Below are 24,176 nucleotides of genomic sequence, written 5' to 3'. Positions count from 1 at the left end.
AAGCATGGGAAAATGGGAAGGTTTGCATCAGGAAGGACATCTGGTATAAACCCTGCACTAGATCAGATATAGAGATCAGATACTCTGTTGTGGCTACCATGAACAGGGATCAGTCGAACAATAACATTAATTAAGAAACAATTTTTTAACTTTAAGGATCAGAGAGATGAATGTAGCCAGAACATTTCTGAAGTATAACTTGGACCATTTCTATTAAAAGGTTTCAAATTGAATTAAAGTATCTTGAATTGTAAAATGAACTGGTAACCAGGGGGAAAAAAGTTTGAGTAATATACTCTCTTGCGTATTATTTAGCTCAGATACTTTCAAGGCAACTTTCAAGTTTACTTGTGATGTTTGATAACCTTTGACTCCTATCCTATTTTTTCCCCACACAGACTCATACATTGTTCTCCTTATTGGGCCTCAGTCATGCCTATGTAACCAGCATAGGCAAGTTAGTGGGAGTTGTAGCACTAAAAGAGGTAAATAAATATAGATATTATGTTTTCATACAATCATCAAACTATGTATGCTATTCAATACGCATATTTGTTTTTTATTGTTTGTCAGCTTCAGAAAGCCATCGAAGGCTCAACGAGGAGCGGTGTCCGCTTGCGCCCCCCTCTAGCCAGTTTCCGTGACACCATTCGTAAGTACTCTAAGCCATCCCAGACTCCCTCTGCCCCAACATCCCCGATGTCCACCTCCGACCCTGATTCCTACCATCCTTCATCCCAAGAGGTCCCTTCAGTTCCCCTGGCCCCTGTCCAACACCAGGAGGAGGCGGAAGTGTGGATTGAAGGAGTAACACGAGAGATAGTAGTAAACACCAGTAGCTCTACAACAGAAAGCAGCAGCCCTCAGACAAGAAGAAGTATCAGTGAGGCAGGAAGTCCCAATGGCAGCCCATCTCAATCTTCTTCCTCTCATCCCACTATATTGCTCTCATCCCTAAGACCTGTCCCTGAGGAGAAAAGAGATGCTGATCATGAAAGTGATGATGAACCCCTTTAAGCACTGTGTTTTTAATGTTAATTTTCCCCTTTTGTTATTTTTATATAACGTCTATTGTGTTTTTTTATGTTCTGTCAAGTGTGATATTGTATATGGATTTTAGCTAATCGTAATACTATGTGTCTGTGAAAGACTGCTAAAAGTTGATTTGCTTAAGCAGTTAAGCTAAATAATTGTTTAGGAAATGTTGATAGTCAGTTTTCCATGTTTTTAAGAAGTTCCATAAGATTTCAGATTCGCTTTTGAAGGGCCCTATAAATCGACTACATTGAATCAACTTAATATCATTTGTTTAAAAAAGAAACACAAAAGTATTTGGTTAATCAGGTCATCTTTCCCCTCTGGCTGGTTTTTGGACAGTCTCAGGACACCAATCTAATATCATCCATAACCATCAAGCAAGCTCAGGCCTCCTCTGCCCCATCTTTGGGTTTTCATAAGTATTCGGCTGCATTAGACTTATCCTATAAGTGGGAAAATGCAGGTTATCATTTCCAACATTGGTGCAAATGAACTAGAAAAAACCTGGATGCCTCTGTTTTGTTAGCAACAAGCTAGCTAGTCTACTGTGATGATCGACGTATATTTTCCTCCTCAAACATCTACCTGTACAATGTTAGAGATTTGACAAGTTAATATATCTGTATGTTGATTGATCTCAAGCTACAGTACTTGTTTAGAAAAAGATTACAATTTCTATTCTGTATGCTTTGGATGCTTTGTGCAATTTGACCTCAATCCATAAACTGGGAAGGAACTTGTAGTTCCCCAAATCGACGAGTAGGAATTTCATGTCTCATGGGAGTTTTCTATGGCTGTTCCTTTTCCTGACTGGAGGTTGGAACTTGTTGTAACAATTTCCAGTTGTAACCTCAAATCAGTATTCATTCTAGCTCTGCTTGCTGCTCCTTAACAGATCTTTGTTGTACTTCAGCTAGGTAACTTTAAATGTTGTGTGGTTAATTTTTCACTTTTAAAACCTTATCTTAAACCTGCAGTGTGCTTAATTTCAGCTGCAGACCATGAATTTTACATAAACATTACACTTTATGGACAAGAGTATGTTGGACACCTGACCATAACATGCATATGTGGTTTTCCTCAAACTGTTGCAACAAACTTAAAAGCATGCAACTGTTTCTAGACATGATTTTATTTTCTGCAGCATTACTCCAGGCTCGAACTCAGCTCCAGCAGGACAATTCCCCTGTACACAAAGCACAGAGCTCCATGTAGACAAGGTGTGTGAAGGTTGGAGTGAAGAACTCAAGTGTCCTGCACTGAGCCCTGTCTCTGACTCAACCCCACTGAACACCTTTGTGATGAACTGGAACACAGACTGCACTAGTGATGGGAAGTTCGGTTCTTTTCCGCGAACCGGTTCTTTCGGACAGTTCATTTTAATGAACCAGTTCAATAATCCAGTTCACCAGTTCTGTTACATCTTGACATAATGACGTAATTCACAATGACGTCATGACGTAAATTCCTCCATCCCGCTGCTGCCGGCAGATATTAATACAATCAATTTAACACATTTGAAAAGTTCTTTGTAATCATAACTTTAGTTGAATATGTTTCTTACATTTAAGTTTTACAACTAAAACACCCAGTACAGGCACTGATGTGCAAACGTGGGTGTTTTACGTGTCTTAAAGATATAAAGTTAATATACTAATCTTCATCTTACAAAAACTTACAAAAAAAGCATAATTTTGAAATGTTTCTTTCGCTCCATCAGTTGTTTCAAAAACTAATGCAAATGAGTTAAACACGCATATGTTGATAAGACATTAAATCATAACCATTTCCATTTGTTGCTGTATCAGTTCAGTGATTTACGCATGCGCAGTATCAACAGCTCATCGGTTCTCGGACGCGTCTGAACGAAACAGTTCTCAGTTCAGTATACTCATGATTCGCTGTATCAGTTCAGTGAATCACGCATGCGCAGTATCAACAGCTCGAGCTCACAGTTCTCTCAGCACAACATATCTCAGTTCAGTGTACAGGAGTTACATACAGTATACTCCGGGATATTAGTTTATTTAGAGTCGGGGGGCTGTCAGGCATGACCGAAAGTGAGTAACTTTAGTAACTTGTGGATCATCGCTGACTCAAAACGCGAACTGTTTAGAACAAATCAGTCCGATTTGGTGAACTGGTTAGTCCAGTTCCCTAAAAAGAACCGGTTTAAAAGAACAATTCGTTCATGAACCGGCCATCACTAGACTGAACCCCAGACCTCCTCACTCTTACATCATCAGTGTCTGATCTCACTGATGCTCTTGTAGTTAAATGAGCACAAATCCACACAGTCACAATACAACAACTAGTGGAAAGAGTTTCTAGGAGAGTGCATTATAACGGCACAGAGAGAATAAACCTGGAATGAGATTCAACAAGCACATGTGGGTGTGAGGGTCAGGTGTCCATTAAATTATCATGTAATTCACACCAGTGGCTTTGAGTCATTTAGTTCACAAATCTGCACAGAAAAAAAAATCAACCCAGAACTATTCAACCCTATCACAGGCATAGACTTTATTTGGATGCTTTCCTGTGCACATATTAAGCTGTCCAGATCAACTTTTCACAATTTTCCCTCCGAACCCTCATCTCACATCCCGATTTCTCTTATCTCAGGTTGCTCTAATGTCTTTAAACTCACAATTCTTGGTATACATGGTCAGTTGGAGAACATCACAAGCATTTAGTTTTTATTTTACAATCTTGATATACATTCTATCTTTATTTATTTCTCTCGTGCTCATTCAGTCTGAACAGAACTTGTATATTGTTTAGTATTAGGTATGCAGGATTAGTATTAGGAAAGGTTTTGGAGGTTTATTTTCAATCTAAGAAATCATATGGATTAATAAAATGTGATGTAACGGATTCCCATTCCAATGAATTATGTATATGGTAAACGCTTGTAGGGGAACTAAGAATTATGCAATAAATTATGACAACTATAGCGGCATTTGCATCTGTCGTATTTGGCCAGTGTCTAAATTTCTGATGATGTAATACAGTGGAGATCAAAATCGGCATGAGAGAACAGCAATGACTGTAGCTAAGAGAGCCTTTACAACTAAAATTTCTAGTCAACAGTCAATTAACAGTCAACCTTGAATGACTTCAGCACATCTGTGGCCACAGGACGTCACTAGTCTTCCACACTGCTATGGTGTGATTTTGGTCCACTCTTCTACCAGTCTCTTCCACAGTTCAGTGACTGTAGTGGGTTTCTTAGCCATGACTTTGTCGCCAAAGATTTTCTACAGGTTTTCTATTGAGTTTAGATCAGGAATCTGGGCTAGCCATTTCATTATTTCAGTGTTTTCAACTTCAAGGAACTGTTTTACCGGTTTTGCTGCGTGACATTGGGCATTGTCAAACAAGAAAATTGCTGACTGATTTGTTGATGAACGCATGTTGTCGAAGAAGGGTCTGATAAACATTATTCACTCTGCCATGTAGCTAAATAAGAGGCCCGAATACTGCTGCAGAGAACATCCCCCAAACTGTGACACTTTTACCTCCACCTTTCACTGACTTCTACACGCTATACTATTCTATAATGTTTCCCATTGGACCCAAATAAATTAAACTTGCTTTCATCACTAAAGTGAACTTTGTACCATTTCTCAGTCCACACAACATGTTGCTCAGCAAAGGTTAGGCTAGCCTTTTGATTCTTTTTGCTAATGAGAGGTTTTGTCATTGCAGACTGGGTTTTCAGTCCAAATTCTCTTAAACATCGAGACACTGCATGACGAGACAGATCTTTACTCTGTTCAGTACTGAACAGGTGAGCAATCCCAGCCACAGTGTTGAACCGATTGAACACTGAGATTCTCCTCATTATCCTGTCCTCTCTTGCATTTGCCTTTCGAGAACAACCAGGCTTCTTGGGGGACTAGAATGAGTTTGCAACGTTGTAAAGATGCAATATTTTAGAAATTACAGATTTGGAATGACTATCTTCTCTTGCTATGGCTGAAAGGGTCATCCCTTTGGCTTTCATCTGGACAACCTGCTGCAGAAGGGTTTCGGTCACTTTAGAACGGCTCACCATCTTGCAAAGTCAGTGAAAACTGTAAACTTAGGCAGCCAGTTAAATAGGATTTATCAGACAATTAAAGGTGGGGTCTCATTGTTTGAAAGCCAATATTGACATTTGAAATCCCCAAAACAAACACGCCCCTAACCCAAATGGGTCCCAAACCTGTTTTGATAGCTCCGCCCACATATACACCAGACAAGTATAACCCAAGTATAACCCCGACAAGTATTATGGCAGAACCTGTTGGGGCAGATGACCAAGGGTATATTTTTATCAATAAATGACCTCAATGAGTAATACTATGGTAATACAAATGTGTTTTTGTAGTACTGTGTGTTGTACCGTGAAAGGTTTATCTCCCTTTCATGCGGAAGGAGACGGTCAACACCTAGAACCCGAGGCAGAGCTAATGTTAGAGGCAGAGGTCATAGCGTTGTTGCCTGTTTCAGGCACAAAGACTTGCAGTAATGCAAGTAAGTGTATTGATTGATTTAATATTCTGAACTTTAATTGATAGAAAGCCATATTCTGTTTGTCCTACTTCTTGCCTTATCGTAAGCCTTTCTTTGCTTTCTTTCTTTGTTTTTATCCGCCATGCCAATGTTAAAACCACTTTCTACTAATGTCACACATGTTTTGTTTTTGTTTTGTTTGGCGGCCCAACACAGTTTTCTGAAGCATTTCTCAAACAATAGAGACCCCACCTTTAAAGAAATTAGCGCCAGGTGCCAGATTAACATGAATAACTGGGAGGTATCTGAAAATGTTCTCTAATTTGAATTATTGTTCTTTTTTAAATCTCATTGAATTTTTTTTTTATTTTGTGCTTTAAAATATATGTAACCCATGAAATACACTGCTATTTTACTCCTGTTTTGATCATTTCAAAAAGGACTAATCAGTGACCATGTAATATAAGAAATTGTAGTTTGTTCTCTAATTTTGATCTCCACTGTATGAGAGTCATTTATTTGTGCCTTCTTGTGTGTGTGTGTGTGTGTGTGTGTGTGTGTGTGTGTGTGTGTGTGTGTGTGTGTGTGTGTGTGTGTGTGTGTGTGTGTGTGCGTGTGTGTGTGTGTGTTTACATGGATTTTTCTTTTGGTTTTATTTGCAAGTGAAACAGTGGAACTCACTCACAATAAGATTTTTATTTACAACACATAAAAATACACACATAGCAGATATCATGCCCAACCTCTCATAATAAGTCACCTAATATCCTTTTAGAATTAGTTCTTTTTAGAAGGTCATGGTTTAAATCTCCCTTTCTACACTAAAGTTGACATTTTCCCATGTAATAAAAGGTAAAAGTTAATAAAAATGCATATACTGTATGATACTTTTCCCTCCCTGACACAATAATACCATCCTCATAAAGCCTGTTGTCCACCTTCTAGTCATTTTTATTTTGTATAATGAAGTAGTCATTTTAAATAAATGAATTAATGAATAAACATTGCTCAAGTTGCATAATGGAATTTATCACCAGAAAATAAACACCGCTTCATCACAGAATTGTACTTTAACAGGATTTACCCCTGCATTAGTGAAAGATTATTTTATGAATCCATTCTCTACACCTATTTTCTAGTGATCTCTCATTCATGTCCACAGAGTAAACAGCAAACTCTTTTAATAATTAGATCAAAGCCTACAATCAGTTCATTAATAGCACCTTCTTTCCTTTAGTTTTGTCCATTATGTCCACAGTCATACGGTCGATCAACATGACAATAAATGAATGCACGATGTAGTTAACAGAATTGATCAGTATTTACTTTTTTTTATAAGTTAATTGGTTAGCTGACTTTGCTGCAACACTGTGCTTATTTTAGCTGCTTTACATTTAAGATGGTGTTTCTCTGGTAATTATAAGCAGCTTTTGGTTATGTTTCCACACAAGATTGCGTTCTGTCTTCCGTTACACAATTCAGTTCTAATGAATCACTTGTTCTGCGGGTTTTATACTGAGACTAGTGATTGATGCTGAAGCTGGTCTTCAGGTTTTATTTGTCACGTTAAATAATTGTGATTATTAATATTGGGCCTATTTAAAATAAATAAATAAACAAACAAACAAACCAACAAACAAAAACCTGATGGGACAAAAATGTAGTCACCAACCAAAACCATACCATACATTCTTTTATATTTATAATAGTGCATAAGTCTTATATGTATTGGTGATGAACAGCACTGGGCAGTATTGTGCTTGTGTATACGAAGAGTGTGTGAGTGTGTGTGAGTCTGCTGTAAGTTAAATACATATGAGACGCATCACACAACGTTATTGCCGAAAGATGATAATGGTTTTTGAGAATATACCTTTATACATACATGCAGTCATACAGTCATACCAACATACACACACACACATACATACACACACATACATACATACATACATACATACATACATACAAACATACATATTATATGTACATAGAAATAGATAAGATTTTGTTGGCTTTTAATTTTATTACAAAAATCAATTTCAGTTATTACTATATGTATACTTGTAATTCAGTCACTTAAATATTCAGAATGCATGCACTTTCTTTTGGTTGTCTTGGTATGTTAGTATTGCACTGTTTTCTTGAGTTTCTCCTCCACTGGTGAACAAATCACATGGTATCATCTCTACATCTCCACTCTTACCATCTCTGTTAGTGTGTCCCTGCATTTAAAGAACGCAATTCTTCCTTTATCACTCTCGATGAACATATAAATCAGTGCATCTCACTGTTCGGAGTCCTCCACTGTCTGATAGACAAAAAATGAGAACATACACCTTGGGTGTGGTTGGTTATACATTAGCATAATTAGTTAATTATTTCAGTAAAGACAGTTCCATTTTTAAAAAGTTTCTTTCAGTTATCCTCTTGGGGGAAAAAAAATGAAAAAGCTGTTAATTGGTTGCGACGACAACCACAGCCCCTTCCTCCACTTCCTCTTCTTTCTCTTCCAGGGACTGGATGATACAAGATGTGACCTCGAAGGCCATGTGCTCAGGCATTGGCTCTGCGTGTGACAGGGATGGACTCACGCCGCCAGGAATCGGACCCTCTCTATGAGGCTGTGTGGTCATAACCGGCATCATGGGCGTGGCCTCAGGTTCCAGCGTTAATGTAATGTCATCCTCCTTGAATAAGACCATTGAGAAAAGAAAAGAATATCATTATTATTACCAAAAGAACTTCTTCCATACTTCCAAGATCTTGATCTGAAATGAACATGCAGGCACTGCTTCCATATTTTGTTCATACTCATTGTTTCTAGTTTGTAAGGTTGTGTTTGTTGGTTCAGACATTTTTGCCCCTTTTGGAATAAGACCGGTTTGCTTACATGTTCACGCTCTTCCTTTTCTGTTACCTTTTTATCCTTGCATATAGAGTATGCGCAGTGGATTTTCTACTTCATTGGGCTTGACTGTGTTTTAATTACAATTATGATCACCATTAGTGTTTAAGTCTCAAAAAAGCTGTTTTATCTCTGTACCAGTGTTATAAAGAATAGATGTGAATTATTTGTCCAGCAGGGGGCTCACATCCCTCTTCTGTTCCTGTCCTGTCCTGTCCTGTCCTGTCCTGTCCTGTCCTCTCCAAAGTCATGATACTCTACATACAGAAACCCAACAGTGTCCTGAATAATCTTAACAGACCTGCAGCGATAAAATAAATGAATCTCTTTATACTGATTGAAAATACCCAATAAGATTTGTGTTCTGACTACAGACTGGAACATTAGTGTAATGGGAGAAAGGCTTAATCTTTTCTTTTAGTTTTCTTTGGCTGAAAAATTGCAACGGATGTTAAATACAGTAGATACTTGTCTAATATTAGCCAAGTCAAACTCATGTTGCTAAGTTTATTTCACTTAATGAACATAAAATGTTTATACTGCCAGAAAGCTAAGCAGGAAAATCGAGAGTCGATGACAGATCACTAATTTTAGATATGGTGAATAGGGTTTGGGGCTTACAGGGTGTCATTTAGAAGAGTTTAAAACACCTGACCGACTGTCATTTACTCTAGAATAACTTGTTGATTGACTCTTCTGTCATTTTTTTTACCCAGCAGTTTAAACGTCCGCGTTCTCCTAGCTGAAGGTATTTTAAGAAAATATGGTGTTTTTTTAAATATGAGACAGCAAAGAACACACCTTCGCTTCCTCTTCTTCTTGCTGCTCAGGGATGCACTCATTTTCTGTAACTAATTCCTCGCCGTATGATTCCGGCGTGTCCATTTCGGCCAAAGTTATGCTCATGTGTCCCATTATTTCCATCTGATGTGGCTCCACTTGTGCTGCTGCCCATAAATCAGCCAATCGTGGATGAGTCGGTGGACCCAAGCTATGAATAGTGCTATTGGGTGTCGCCTGCAAAGAATGGGAGGTGCTGTGTAGCCGATGTTCCAGTGACTGGGAAAAAAACAGATTAAATTAATTAACAAACCAGCTAATTAAAAGCTCATTGTTGAAAATATACTGAAGGACCTACTGCACAGCCATTAAGCTCTAGTGCGGTTCAAAGCATTTGTGTTGCACTAGCACTAGTACTGCTACTGTTATTAATGGTGCTTGCAAAGCATCATTCTTGTTATCTTGCATACTGAGATATTCTTCTTCCGCACAAAATGCGGCGCGTAACTTGTCCTGCAGCTTTTGTCCTAGACAATGATGAGGTGTCAAATCGACCGGCTCATTGAGGAGAGGTGTGCTATGACTTTTATAAACGATCCAACCAACGATGTTCGCACAGCAAACGAAAAAGCGGCCAAAAAATTCCCATAGACTTGAATGGGAAATTCCTAAAATTTCTAAAATTCCTAAAAAATCTCTAGCAACCGAGTGCCGAGATTTGCCATGTGCAAGCACCATTCACATTTTCTTCAGAAAATGTACATTCTAGTTTGTAGTACTGTTGTAGGAATTGTTATAACCTGTTGCTGGTACTGCATGAGTTGCTGCTGCTGGTACTGCTGCATCTGAAGCTGCTGTAAGTGGCTCTGCTGCTGAAGTGTAAGCTGCTGCTGGGACAGATAGTGAGTGGAACAATCGTAACCTTCTCCTGAAGCCCCACTGGCTAAGTACGAGCCAGCAGCAGGAGAAGCCATGCCTGACAGCTCATTGCTGATTGGCTCCCAGGCATCAGAGGATGAAAGGCAGTACAGACCCTGGGACACGTAGGTGTGAGGCCACACTTCCGCAGACGAATGATGCAAAGGCTGATCTAAAGTACACAAAGTCATCAGAAAAAGTGTTTGTGAGCAACATTATCTTCGGCCATTGCATTCAGATTAAATGCAAATGATGGGCTAATTGTGCTAATTAACAATCAAGAATAAATTACACATTTAAATTTTTTAGTTTAGCTTAATTTAGCCATGCAGCTTAGCTTTATTTAGTATTACAGTACATTCAAGATGTTCTGTCGTTATCTGTGTTAGCCTTAGTTTCTTATCTTACATTACCAAATAAATCTCTCCTAAAACCACTAAATAAATGACCAAATACCAAATAAAATTTGGTACCCATTACAAAATACCAAATAAAATCTGGTACCAATTACCAAATGAAATCTGGTCTAGAACTGTAAATTCACCTAGAAACAGTATCAGTCAAAAACAAAGTAAACAAAACAAAGCAGGACTGCAGACGTATGAAACTTCTTGACTTCTTCTCAGCTCCAAACAGACTACAGCTGCATGCACCATAATGCTGGAAACATCCAACTGATGAAGTGAACTCCAATAGGAACTGAAACTCACTGACTCAAAAGATCCAGTGATTTAGAGAAGAGTGAATCTCTTTCTAATTTACTGCAGCACATGAAATTTGGTTATACGCTTACTGAGCTGAAATGTAAGTACGTCACTCCAAAAAAATAGTCACTTAAACATATCACGGTTTTTATTTTACAAAACAAACTAAATTAAATAATAAATTTAGTAATAATATTTTTTTTTAAAAATAATAAAACTGTCTTTAGTTATATTTTATGAACATTGAGCAACCCTTCAATGTAAATGACTTATGTCAGGATTACACACTTATGAAATCGAACACACACATGATCTCTGGTTATCTTTACCTCGGCTGGTAATGCTCTCCTGATTAACTTCACTGAGGTGTGCTACACTGCCCTGGTTGGAGTCAACACAGAAGCTTTCCCCATCCATAGAATTCCACGCCAGCAATGTGGCCTCAGAGATCGCAAACTGCTGCATCACTCCTGTTAAAAACAAAGAAGACAAATTGTTCTGTCATACTGTATTAAAGATAATCTCCTAAATAAGACTGAAATTCCAACCTCTAAGAAACGTCATCGGTATAGTAGAAAATACTGTATATGGCATGTGAAGTGGTGGATTGTTCTCAGGGGAAAAATTGTACCACAATATACTAAAGTGGATGCCGTGAGATCAGGGGTTGCAGTGCTTCATGACCCAAGCTAAGACTATTTCTAGTCTTATAGGTAAAGAAATTCAATATTGGGGCAGTGATGACTCTGAGTTAACACTCTGGGTTACTGAAGGTCAGAAACTTAGGTGTTCAAACCCCAGCACTAGAAAACTGGTGATTAAGTGGAAGAAAATGGTGCAAACAATGGAATAAGGCATTGAAACAATGGGTAAGGTTTCCCTCTGATGGTCTGGAGGAGGCTTGTCTTTGGCTGACCCCGGGCTCTGACCCCAGCTTTCTAACGGACAATAATTCCACAGTGCTGTAATGCATATGAGACGAATAAAGGTTTCTTCTTCTCAAAGCGCATTTCTTTGATAAAAATTATTTATTTGATTTGAACACAATGTGTAAAATGTTTTGAAAAGCTTTTGAGAAGCAGCCAGTTTTTACCAGCAGCCATTCGTGCTTCCTTCTCCCCATCACTCAGGTCACTGTAGGCGTCATTCTCAAGTCTTCTTTCCCTCTCGCGGTGCAGATTGGAACGACCTGCTCCCCCTATTGGCCCAGCAGATGGTTTGCCCCAACTCTGCCACTCAATCATGTGGGCTACACGGCCTTGAGCCATAGCTGTGGGTTTAGTTACCTTGTCTTTCATGGACCTGGTCACACCTACATACAAACAGGTACAAAGATTAAGTATAAAACAAAGTGTTAGAGCTCAAGTTTTACTACACACTGTTACCACATAATTTGTCAGTCATGTTTATTACTGGACATGACGGCATGACTGGACTCATATTGTCTACCGTCGTTATGTTAAATCCTGAATACTGAGAGAAATCTGCTAGCAGGATGTGCTGTAGTTCATGAGATTTGGACACAGCTGTGGCTCTGCATGCTTCTGAATGGAGGGGAATGAGAGTATCCAGGCAATGTATTATGAATAATGATTTTCTCTCTCTCCTTTTTTTTTTTTTACAATAATTAAGTCACAAACAAACAAATGACTTGCACCTTTTCTATTTTAGTTCTCACCAAAGTCTAACAAGAAGTATTATTGATTTTTGAAAAGGAAAAGATGACACCAGCAGCTATCAGGATTCTGACACCACTTTCACTACTTTTCCTTACAAGCAGGAAGGAAAAATTCATCTTAGACATATTTATAATTTAGTAAACCAAAATTCCTATGATAATAATTAAGATAAGAAAAAATTTCTCAAAAAAAGTCAGTTATCAGCCACATTAAACTACATGATAATAACAAAAGACATTGTATTTGCAATGAGCCAGGATGACCAGAGACCCTGGAACTGTGAGGATGTGAGGCAAGGCTCTTTCTCTGGACAAACCTAAAAAAAAATTGTGTGTGTGTGTGTGTGTGTGTGTGTGTGTGTGGGTGGGTGTGGGTGTGTGTGGGTGTGTGTGGGTGTGTGTGTGTGTGGGTGTGTGTGTGTGGATGTGTCAGGCAGAGAAAGGCATGGCCTGAGAAAACCCACTGGATGTTCCTGAGGCTGAATTTTTGTAAACAGCAAAAGATTACTAAAAACTAAAGTCACTACAGTTGAATTCTGGAAACCTACTGAAAATGACCAAAATTCACTTTTTCTGTCGGTAATGTACTTTGACACATTTACCTCGAGATTATAATTGTATATTACCCTTAATAACATGAAGATGTTGTTTTTTTTATCTAGTTAAAAACCCTGCCTTGGGTATCTGCCTGCAAAGATCATGTTAGATAAGGAGTCAGTGTAATAACATCACATTTACAGCATTTGGCAGATGCCTTTATCCAGAGTGACTTACAGTTTATCTCATTATATACAAGGTTACAAGGCCCTGGGATTCGAACACACAACCCTCCAACTGGTATGTCAACACTACTAGGCTTCCACATCCCCAATTATAAGGCCAGCAGTAAATTCAGTCTCTCTAAACGTGTCCGAAGCCTTCACAGCTGGCCAGATCAACACACACATAATGCTACATTTACACATACAGTGACTTGCAGCGACAGAGCAAGATGAGTTTAATTGAGCTTGAGACTGGATGTGGGTTGTCCATCTGAGAAAAATTTTACTTTATGCAAATACGGAGCGATTTGGTGCAGCAACTTCTGATCCAAAGGGAGTGAAAATGGTAGAGCGACGTGATACGTGACAAAGATCACACACTGCTTCTCCTTCATGTAGAAATGCTAGTCACTCCACCCACTGAGAACTGATATCACTATGGTAACCAGTAGAAGGAACACCGACTGGCTGCTGTAAAGTAAAGCAGGGACTGGATCAGTCAATGTGTGAGCGTAGCATGAACCAAACTGGTGGATGTGGTAGCTCAGTGGTTGTGTTGGACTTCTGACCTGAAGGTTGTGATTTCAAATCCCAGGTACACCAAGGGGCCACTCCTGGGCCTTTGTGCAAGGCCCTTACCCTTCAATTGCTCAGCTATATAAATGAGAAAAATGTGATGAGGACATCTGCAAAATGCTTTAGATGTCACAAATTTCATTCAAAACAAGAAAATCGACCAAATTAATGAGAGATTATTTGTGTGTCCAACACCAGTCGAGAAATAGTGGGGCATGTGGTAGCTTAGTGGTTAAGGTGTTGGGCTACCAATCGGAAGGTTGTGAGTTCAATCCCAGGTCACCATGCTGCCACTGTTGGGCTCCTGAGCAAGGCCCTTAACCCTCAATTGTTCAGCTGTATAAAAATGAGATAATGTAAGTCGCTCTGGATAAGGGCCTCTGCTAAATGCTGCTGTAAATGTAAATAATGTTCTTATCCCGTGACTAGACAAACAGACTGATCTGGGGTTACAAATTTCTTATGGTTGTGATACATCCACCATGTGAAGGGTTTTCCCAGGCCTCCACACACATTTATATATTATAATGATCCTGTGATATCTATATACAGTATATACATTATATCCTGATCCTGATGGGAGTGGCCTTGTCCACATCCAGCACGACGATGACACATCAATAGGGCAGGAAGGAGAAGGAGGAAGAGGACACGGGCACCAGAGGCCAACCCATTTAAACATATGGTATGGGAGATTTTGGATTATTTGTGTTAGACAACACTGTCTGCCACCATCGTCATGAAGAGGTGTTTGAGGATATGAGCTTGTACTGTACGTACTTCAAAGCATCTTTGAGAGCCTACCACTATTTTCTATGTCATATTTTGCCTCTTTGTTTTCTCTGTAACTTTTTTTTTCCACTCAAGCCTCTGATCCTTATTGGGTTTAGCTCCACTCAAGTGATATAATAAAAAAAATTACTCAAGTGCTAGTGCACTGATGCAAAGATCCTTGTCTCCACTGAAGATGAGAATCACTTAGTCTATTAATTCTGTATTTTACTGATGATTAAACAGAGTAAATCCATAGTACATACTACTGTGCAATATTTTATTTCCATGCCGATCTCTAATCCTGCCTTGTTCAACTCCATAGGTCCTGTTTTGGCAAGAAGGGACACGTATTTATTTGTTTAGTAATGTGAGAACAGACAAATCTTCTACAGAAGTCATGAATTCATGAATTTTACTCAAACATGTTGTCTCTAATGTGATATTCATTTGTGCTCTGAGATAGATCAGAATGAAGAAACTAAACAGAAATGTCCAAGGCTACAATAAAATGTCAGATGTGACCAAAAAAAAAAAAAACAGGCAAATCAGAATTCATGAGACATCTAACTTCAGATTTTTCAAAATTTCCTTACCAGGTTGGAAAAAAGGAGGATAAGAGAGCAGGAAGATTTCAGTGAGGTAGTGATAGTGAGTTAACATACGTTATAATCATATACTGTAAGAGTAAAGACACATATCACAAACACTCCATTTTTTTAAGTAATCTTCAAAATATGGCTGACTAAAAGAAAGTTATCACATTAAAAACAAAATTTAAAGAATCGTGGCTGTGGATGAGTAACGTGTCCTTTCTACAGTGAGCTTGAATACATCGTATGACACATTGTTCCTTTACATTTAGGCGTATGATCTCTTCAGATTAATATCAGATACAAACCACAATGAAAACACTGTAAACAGCTGAACACAAAATTCAGATTTGGATAATTAAAGATTTGGGCCATTTTTGTAAGGATTTTAAACACTTCTTTGCATCGTGAATCCCCTGTTCCCACTCCTCAGCATGACAGGAATTGGAACAAGGACAAGTATGACATCGAGAAAGCTTTTTATAGTGTATGAACATGAGGTCACAGTCATACGATGAAAACATTGTTATTAATGTTGGGCTAGGAAAATCCCACTAGTTCCAAAACTAAAAAAAAAGACCTGGCTGACTATGTACATAATGTGTGTAAATAGATCTACAAATATTTTCTATGTTTCAGTATGGTTAATTATCTGGAAACATCCAGGAATCCATTATCATCACTGATATAATTAATAAAATGGCTATTCAGTGCTAGAACTACAGTTAACTCTTAACCTTAACCAAAAAAAAAAAACATTTAGTTTCTTTGAATTTCCATATTTATTTATTTATTTGTTTGTTTGTTTGTTTGTATATAAATTTATAAATTTAAAGTTTATGTAAGCATTCCTTACAGGAACCTGGTCAAAATAGCCATATATATATGTACAGGTCTCTGCGTCTGTACTGGATTGTTGGGACACACATCATCTCATTTCACTATGTACTGCGTAAGCTATATTTGGTTGAAATGTCAATAACAGCTAGTCATAACTTGACACTTCCCCCACGTTATTCCCTCTTTTGGTGTATTTGACAAAGGTAGACACTGATCTCTAACACTTTGGTGTTTCATTGGGTTGAGATCTGGGTCGTGGCCATGATTTCTAAAACATTTTAACTAATCAAACCATTTAGTGACTCCTTGTGTCCTGGTGTCGAGGGGAATCCTGGAATAGACCATTCCCATGAGGGTAAAGGTGTTCGGTCAGTAACGTAACTGTCACGCACGAAGCACAAGACAATATTAATATTCATGACACTGCAGTAAACTCACATCAGCACACTGGACAAAACCACATAGACTCATCAACACTCTGAAAAACAATTACCACTAAAAATAAACAATAAAATTCCCAGAAGCAAGCCTGTGGTTAATGGGTTGTGTAATTAAATGAACTGTTGTTTGTGGTCTGGTTGGATCTGATTGGGCTTCCATCAATGGCTAGCAGTGGCCATTGACAAGCGAATTTAATGGCAGTAGGATGTGAAACTGGAAAGGAAAAGGGAAGGGAAGACCCACAGGGGCAGCCATGTTGGCTCCACTCGCCATCTCCTCCACTGGAGCCAACATGGGGTCAATTACCATCTACCGAGACAGACACACACCTGACACACCTGTCAGAGAGGACTTAGCCAGAGCTCCAATCCCATAGGCGTTGGAGTTCCTTTTGAGACGAGGCAAGATGGAGGTGGTATCCTCCATAGACAGCTGGCAGAGAGAAATGATGCAAGGAGAAAATATACATAGCAGATATGGAGGAAGAAAGAAGGAATGAGTATTCAAGAAACAAGACATGGACACACTGACTTATTTATACACTACAGTCATGTTTATGAAACATAAAAAGATGTAAAATATTCATTATCCATACAGTCCAACAACCAGTATGTCAGATAGTAGAACTTATGATTTACATTAAATCCAGTGAAAGCACTAGTATCTATTTCTCTAGCTCTCTAGTTAATACATTGATACTACTGAAAATTCTGTAACAATAAAAATGTGAAAATAAGAAAAATAAGACCGTCGGTGCAATATCACAACACACACCAGTACTGGCAGAATTGTCTGGTTTATTTCCAGTTTATTAAATATCAGGCCACGTTTTGTGTGCCGTTAATTTTTATCACTCTCTCTGTAGCTCTGTTTTTCTGAAATGTGTTACTTTATTTACTGTGTGCCAATGTACCATCCCTGCCATGTTCATTTCAAACAGGAAGCGATTGAGAAATGAGGAAGAGAGAGAAAACAGAGATGGACAAGAGTGACAGGACTACCAACTACTCACTCACATTGATTCCTTCCCATGAAAACTCTGCCCGTCCATGCTGGAGGGAAAGCAGACAACGAGACAAGAAGGAGTAGATGAAGTCAGAGGAGCAGGTAAATGGAGTGAAAGAGAGAATACACATATACAGAATCGGAATTTTACGGAAATTGATCTGCTCCCAATACGTTTTTCCTTCTTTTACATTTCTTGATAGTACTTTCAGATTGAAGGTTTTAAGGACAGGAAAGTGCAGCTGTCTGGTATTATTATTGTTCTTTGTACCTTTGTGTTCTGTCCTTATGAGAAGGATGAGACGGTTTTATCGGTAGACAAGACCAGCAGTACATCTGCTAACCCTTTACTGTACCGAGAGAGTTTGAAGGAGCTGTTTTTGCTCCCTAACATCTAAATTTAACCAGTTATTTGCAGTCGCTCTGTCCGTCTCTTCTTCTGTCACTTTGGAAAAGCACCAAAAATAATTCATGTCATGTACAGAATTCTCTACTCAACTGACCATTACCGTAACCCTGAGCATTCTGGGAGACTGCGGTTGACTGACTGCTGCTGATATGATTAGATATGTAACGGATGTGGTAGCCTGGTAGTTACAGTGTTAGTCGTGAAATGGAATCCCAGGTCCACCAAGCTGCCTCTGCTGGGCCCCTGAGGAAGGCCCTTAACCCTCAGCTGTTTAATACATAAGTCGCTCTGGATAAGGGGCGTCTACCAAATGCCCTAAATATAAAATTTATACTATATGTTGACATGTAAATCATGTTTGTTCCTTTTATTTATTTCCAGTTGCTAGCTGCTAGGTGTACTTGCTACGTTTACAGTTGCTAGGTTACTAGGTTGATCCCCTTTGAGATGTCTCAGCCATCACATAGAGGAACCGTGTGTCCAGCTAGGACAAAAATACATCTACACAATAAATAGTGAGATATAGTGAGAAAACAACCATCAGTCGTGGAGATTTCAACACAGTTGCTCTGCTATAAAAAACAGTTTCTGCAGTGACATGATTGCTGTTTTGATTCATTAAAATACTTCATTTCACCAAAGAGGTTTCAAAGCCTTAATATATCAAATATTACAATATGGAGTGTTTGTAAAATAAAATCTGTAATAAAAACTGGTCAGTCAAGTAACAAGGAGTATGTGGCGTATGTGGTAGCCCAGGTTTACCACTGGGCCCCTCAGCAAGGCCCCTAACCCATAATTGCTAGGTTTCAAATTAAATGAAATGTAAGTTGCTCTAGATAAGGGTGTCTAAAAGTAAATTTAAAAATCTTAAATAAATTAAACAGTCCAATTTTTTCAGATTTACTATATATATATAGTAAAGGATAGGACAAATTGATTGTGCCATTACTTTATATATATATATATATATATATATATATATATATATATATATATATATATATATATATATATATATATATATATAAAGTAATGGCACAATCAATTTACAGGAATTTTCATTGAAGGAATTTCAGAGAAACTGTTATTTTCCAGGTATTTCCCAGATTATTACGATCAAACCTCTTCAATAAAGTGATGACACTAAAAGTTCTGCAGAGAAACACTTTACAGGTATTGCCTGAATTATTAATATCAAACTCCTAAATGTTTACATTTAGATATAAGATTAAGATTTTAGGCTAGGTATAAGATCCTGTGTTAAATACATAGTAGAATTTAAACTGCTTAAAGTTTCATGCTTCTTTATCCTAAGTCACCTGCTCAAGTGGACAAAATGGTGTTGCATACTGATTGTTAGTATTTAGTGCCTTTAATTGTTTTACTTGATCTTGAAGAACCGTTTATAGTTTATTTAAGATGCTGTTATTACGTTAGCAATCTTACATCTGTTCATTTCTTCCGTACTGTACGTCACCTTTCTGATGCCTCAACAGTCAGAACATAAGTGCTGAAAGAAATTGTTAAAATAATAATAATAATAATAATAATAATAATAATAATAATAATAATAATAATAATAATAATAATAATAATGTATGTGCATGGAAAAAAAGTGGCAATTTGACTTAGCAGCAACACATTATCCTTTAGGGTTTCCATTAATTACATGCCTAAATTACAGCTCTAAAGGGAGCAAAGCCAATGACATACATTGAATAAATGTACACCACCTGCACAACACCTCAATCTCAATTTCATATTAATGTGCACATGTAATTTCCTACAGTGTATACTGTACATCAGGCACGCACAAACACACACACAGAGTTTAACTTACATAACTAAATTTATAGCAGCAATTTGAAAAGGGATTAGCTCACAAAATGTCTGAGCGTGAGCCATCCCTGTCTTTGTAAGGGTTCGGCTAGCGACACCAGAGCGACACCGCTATTAGACAGGAACAGAAGCGATGTGGTGAAGTGGAACAATTCATGAGGGTATGTCTCCCAGGATAGAACGGCAGTTATACGACTATACCATAGATAACGGCGGCCCTCTCAGGCAAGCTCCTGTGGCCTTTGTGAGAAACTTAATACTCTCATGCCTAAGTGAGCAATATTATGTTATCTGTCACCTGGCTAGGATAAATTCCGTGCTTGTTATCACCATAAATATAGTACAGCATGCAGCACTCTTGTGATTGACTACATTACACTACAGTCAGAGATCTCAGAGCTTCAGTCAAAACGGTGTATTATTATCAGTTTATTCAGAGATTTGATCGCTGGTATTGCCGGCATGGCCACGTATAATCCTTATTAAATGGTTGAACTAAAATATTTTGCCTACTGAAAAAAAAACCTTATTCGCATCGTTTTAATGAGATATTTATTTTCCCAGATTTGTTTGATGTTACTTTTATACTTGCAGATGCTTCTAGATAGATAGATAGATAGATAGATAGATAGATAGATAGATAGATAGATAGATAGATAGATAGATAGATAGATAGATAGATAGATAGATATTGAAATATATAGAGATAGATAGATAGAAATTCAAGCAACTAGTAGCAACATGCATTATGATCACACATTAAGCCCCGCCCACACCCCAGCCAAAGATGTGCAAATGAGGTAATTAAAAAAAAAAAAAAAAGAAATATAAAATGTAAAATGTCTTGTAGCACCAAGGGAATACAGATGATAACCTGTACTAAGTCACTCCTAACTGTAAAGTTTCTGAGTAGTCTCAGATACACTTCTAAGGAAATCAGACAGTAAGCAAATCTTCTGGAGACTTTTATTTTGTCTGAAAAGAGGTCTATCGCTTAATACGTTACTTTTGTTAACATTTCAAGTTCAATGCTGGGTTTCGGACCGACGGGGACATAACAGAGGGCAATCAGAATAAAGACTTATACAGAAAGGGATCATGGGAAATAGTGGGAAGAATACACAGGAGGGGCAGTAAAAGTGGGAAAACATCAAATCACAAAAAATCCTTATAGTAAAAACTTGAAACATGAAATATGAGCAAGGTCCAGAGCTGCAACCTGGAAGGGAAATTCTAAAGGTACAGTAAACCGCAGACGGTGCTTCTTACTCGTGTGCAACAGAAATTGTAAATGTGAATGTAAAATTAGTGTGGAGCCCAGGGAGGGAAGGGTTGCCATGTCCACAGTTTGTACCCATAATTGGGATACTTTGATTATTATTAAATGTCTTACATATCGTATGAATTAAATGGGATTCAAATCAGTTACGTTTTTTTTGAGTATCACTTTTAACAATAAACTTTGTCTCAATGCAGTTTTAAGGAAATTCAGAGTAAAATTTTTTGATGAGGTAGCTTACATTTACAGCATGTAGCAGACACCTTATCCAAAGTAACTTACATTTTTATTTATACAACTGAGGGTTAAGGGTTCTCAGGGGCCCAGATGTGGCAGCTTTGTGGACATGGGATTTGAACTCATGACCTTTCCGATCAGTAGGCCAACTCCTTACCCAAAAGGCTACCACATCCCCTTAGCTTACTAGTTAAGGTACTGTATGGGCTTCTGATTGGAAGGTTGTATGTTTGAATCCCAGGTCCACCAAGCTGCCACTGCTGGGCCCCTGAGCAAGGCCCTTAACCCTCAATTGCTCAGTTGTATAAAATGAGATAAAAATGTAAGTTACTCTGGGTAAGAAAGTCTGCCAAATGCTGTAAATATAAATATTAATCACTAATAAACCTTTAGAAACAACATGAAGAAGAAACCTTGAGAGGAACCAGACTCATCCTCATCGGTGTGCCAACAGTGAGTGTGATTATAAATCATTTACCTTCTACAACTGTATATAGTCACGTGGGTTGTGTAACCAGGAGTTTCTCAGCAACTTATAAATCAGCATAATTTTCATTTTCATTTTCATTCACATTTACAACATGTGGCAGACGCCTTTATCCTGAGAGTGCTTTTAAGTCTCTATCAATGAATATATCAGTACTGATACTGAAGAAATCCATCAGCATGCTTTCGTTAAATGGAATATTTTACTTTATCCAGTTTATATCTTATCAATGATAAAACAGTGCTACATTATGAGACAGAGAATTGCATCAGATCTTAAAAACGTTTTCAAATAGTACTACCAACCCCACTAAAGGATCCTGTTCAGCAGCTGTCATTCTTAAGCTTCATCATTACTACTGTACAGCTGAAATAAACACTGGTGACTGTAAAGTGTGTATTTTAGGTGAGTGTCTGGCATATTTTTTAGGTTTTGACATTTTAGCTAAATTTTTTTGGATAGCTTTGATTGGACAATGAGTTGGTTTTACTACGTAGATCTGGCAACCCTGGTAGAGGGGGAGTTATGTATTGTATTCATGAGCCTGACAGCTTGGGTGTAGAAGGTGTTACCCAGTCTGACAGTCCTTCAGTCTGTACTGGGAAACCTTCTGCTGGATGGTAGAGGGGCAAATAGTCTGTGGGAGGCGTGTGAGGATCGTCCACATTGTTGGAGGCCTTGTGGATGCAGCGTGTGTAAAAAAAAAAAAAGTTGGGGTTTTGTGTGAATTTTTTATGGTCCAATGACACATAGTAAGAAAATAAAATTTATAAATAAGACAAATTTAATTACATAAATAAATAAACAATGATGGTGCCTAAGACAGTACTGTAAAATATTCATCTTTAGGAATTATTAAGTTATTATAGATATTTTTTGAGGTATACATGTATATACTCTATGTTTTCATCTGAGAGAGAGAGAGAGAGAGAGAGAGAGAGAGAGAGAGAGAGAGAGAGAGAGAGAGAGAGAGAGAGAGAGAGAGAGAGAGAGAGAGAGAGAGAGCAGATTATATAAATTAAATAACATGTTTTCTGTAGTAATTGCGCTATAACGATGTTCATAAAAGGGCAACAAAGTCACAGTCCTTTATCATTGGGTTTATATACTGTATACCAAAATACTTCAGGGATTAAATCAAGTATTTGACACATGGGGATAGATGCTGCCACACGTGCTTTAAAGCAAAAATTATGTGTCTGTGAAGAATGTGTTAATGGAAACTCTATGTATAAAGTCAGTAACTCTTACCTGATCTCCGTCTTTCTTGACAGGAACTGCATCTGCTGCTGAAAAGAAAAAAGGAGGATAAAAAAGGAATTAGGCCCCCAAAAAAGGATAAGCTAGTGCAAGTTCCATGACATCAAGGTAAATCTTTTTTTTTTCCACAAAAAATCCAAACCAATTAACAATCAGCAAACTGCCTTCAGTGACAAAAAGGTTTCACCATGCGGACTTATCAGCTATCCTTAATTCAATTCAATTCAAATTTATTTGTATAGCGTTTTTTACAATTGACATTGTCTCAAAGCAGCTTTACAGAACAATAACATAGAACAAAAGGTTAATATAAAGAATAATATAAAGCTTAATAGAATACAAAATTCAAGATTAATATTACATATATTTAAATGTGTATGTATTTATCCCCAATGAGCAAATCTGAGGTGACTGAAGAAATGAAAAACTCCCTTGAATGGAAGGAAGAAACCTTGAGAGGACCCAGACTCAAAGGGGAACCTCATCCTCATATGGATGACACTTGAGTGTGTGATTATAAATATACAGTCTGACATGTTGTATTGATGTAAAAGACCACATGGAGTTCACATCTCCTCTATAGAGTCTAACTGGAGCTGGTAGATCTCTAGATGCCTCAGGACTCTCAGAGTTGGCCTTATCTCAGTGTAGGTCCAAAATCATCGTATCGGAGCTGGTACAATTTCTGGATGTCTCGGGATGGGTAAAAAGAGACAAGCAATGGAGAGGGATTAACATAGCTGCTGTTTATAATATTTGCAAGTTTGATATCATAGTGCACAGTATTATGGGATGTATTATGTGTATGCCTGACTAAAGAGATGAGTTTTTAATCTACAATCTACATTCTGGGAACTACCTGTTCTGTGATCTCAGAGGATTGTAACGTGTTAGAAGACTAGTTAGATACATGGGAGCTCAACCATTAAGAGCTTTGTACGTAAGTAGCAGCAGTTATGTAATCAATTCTAAACTTAACAGGTAGCCAGTGTAGAGATGATAAAATTGGGGTTATATGGTCATACTTTCTTGTCCTGGTGAGAACTCTGGCAGCTGCATTTTGTACTAACTGTAACCTATTTATTAAAGATCAGGACAACCACCTAGTAATGCATTACAATGGTCTAGTCTAGAGGTCATGAATGCATG

At 37.9% G+C, this 24,176-nt stretch overlaps 2 protein-coding genes across 10 annotated transcripts in view; one reads left to right on the top strand and one right to left on the bottom strand.

Moving 5' to 3' along the window:
* The window catches only part of clcn1a (chloride channel, voltage-sensitive 1a), a 28,117-nt gene extending 26,327 nt beyond the window's left edge, over positions 1–1,790 (top strand). Inside the window, exons 22-23 of the mRNA XM_047816907.1 lie at positions 399–485; positions 574–1,790. Coding sequence (XP_047672863.1) covers positions 399–485; positions 574–1,017 — 531 coding nt within the window. The 3' untranslated portion in view covers positions 1,018–1,790. The remainder of the gene's footprint in view (positions 1–398; positions 486–573) is intronic.
* A 4,447-nt stretch (positions 1,791–6,237) lies between these two features.
* fam131ba (family with sequence similarity 131 member Ba) overlaps positions 6,238–24,176 on the bottom strand; it is a 31,674-nt gene continuing 13,735 nt past the window's right edge. The window contains exons 2-10 of one of the 9 annotated variants that reach the window (XM_027143801.2): positions 23,019–23,056; positions 22,340–22,444; positions 17,525–17,560; positions 16,838–16,940; positions 11,942–12,160; positions 11,178–11,318; positions 10,027–10,316; positions 9,248–9,505; positions 6,238–8,228 (exon numbers count right to left, since the gene is read on the bottom strand). In XM_027143801.2, coding sequence (XP_026999602.2) covers positions 7,995–8,228; positions 9,248–9,505; positions 10,027–10,316; positions 11,178–11,318; positions 11,942–12,160; positions 16,838–16,940; positions 17,525–17,560; positions 22,340–22,444; positions 23,019–23,056 — 1,424 coding nt within the window. In that variant the 3' untranslated portion in view covers positions 6,238–7,994. Of the gene's footprint in view, positions 8,229–9,247; positions 9,506–10,026; positions 10,317–11,177; positions 11,319–11,941; positions 12,161–16,837; positions 16,941–17,520; positions 17,561–22,339; positions 22,445–23,018; positions 23,057–24,176 lie in introns of those variants that run through there. The other 8 variants (XM_027143803.2, XM_027143802.2, XM_027143804.2 and 5 more) reach the window with 8 other exon arrangements.

Source organism: Tachysurus fulvidraco, chromosome 7, assembly GCF_022655615.1.
Source record: "Tachysurus fulvidraco isolate hzauxx_2018 chromosome 7, HZAU_PFXX_2.0, whole genome shotgun sequence".
Lineage (NCBI taxonomy): Eukaryota > Metazoa > Chordata > Actinopteri > Siluriformes > Bagridae > Tachysurus > Tachysurus fulvidraco.
Note: the sequence above shows the minus strand (reverse complement) of the source record. Positions and strands in the feature narration are given on the sequence as shown.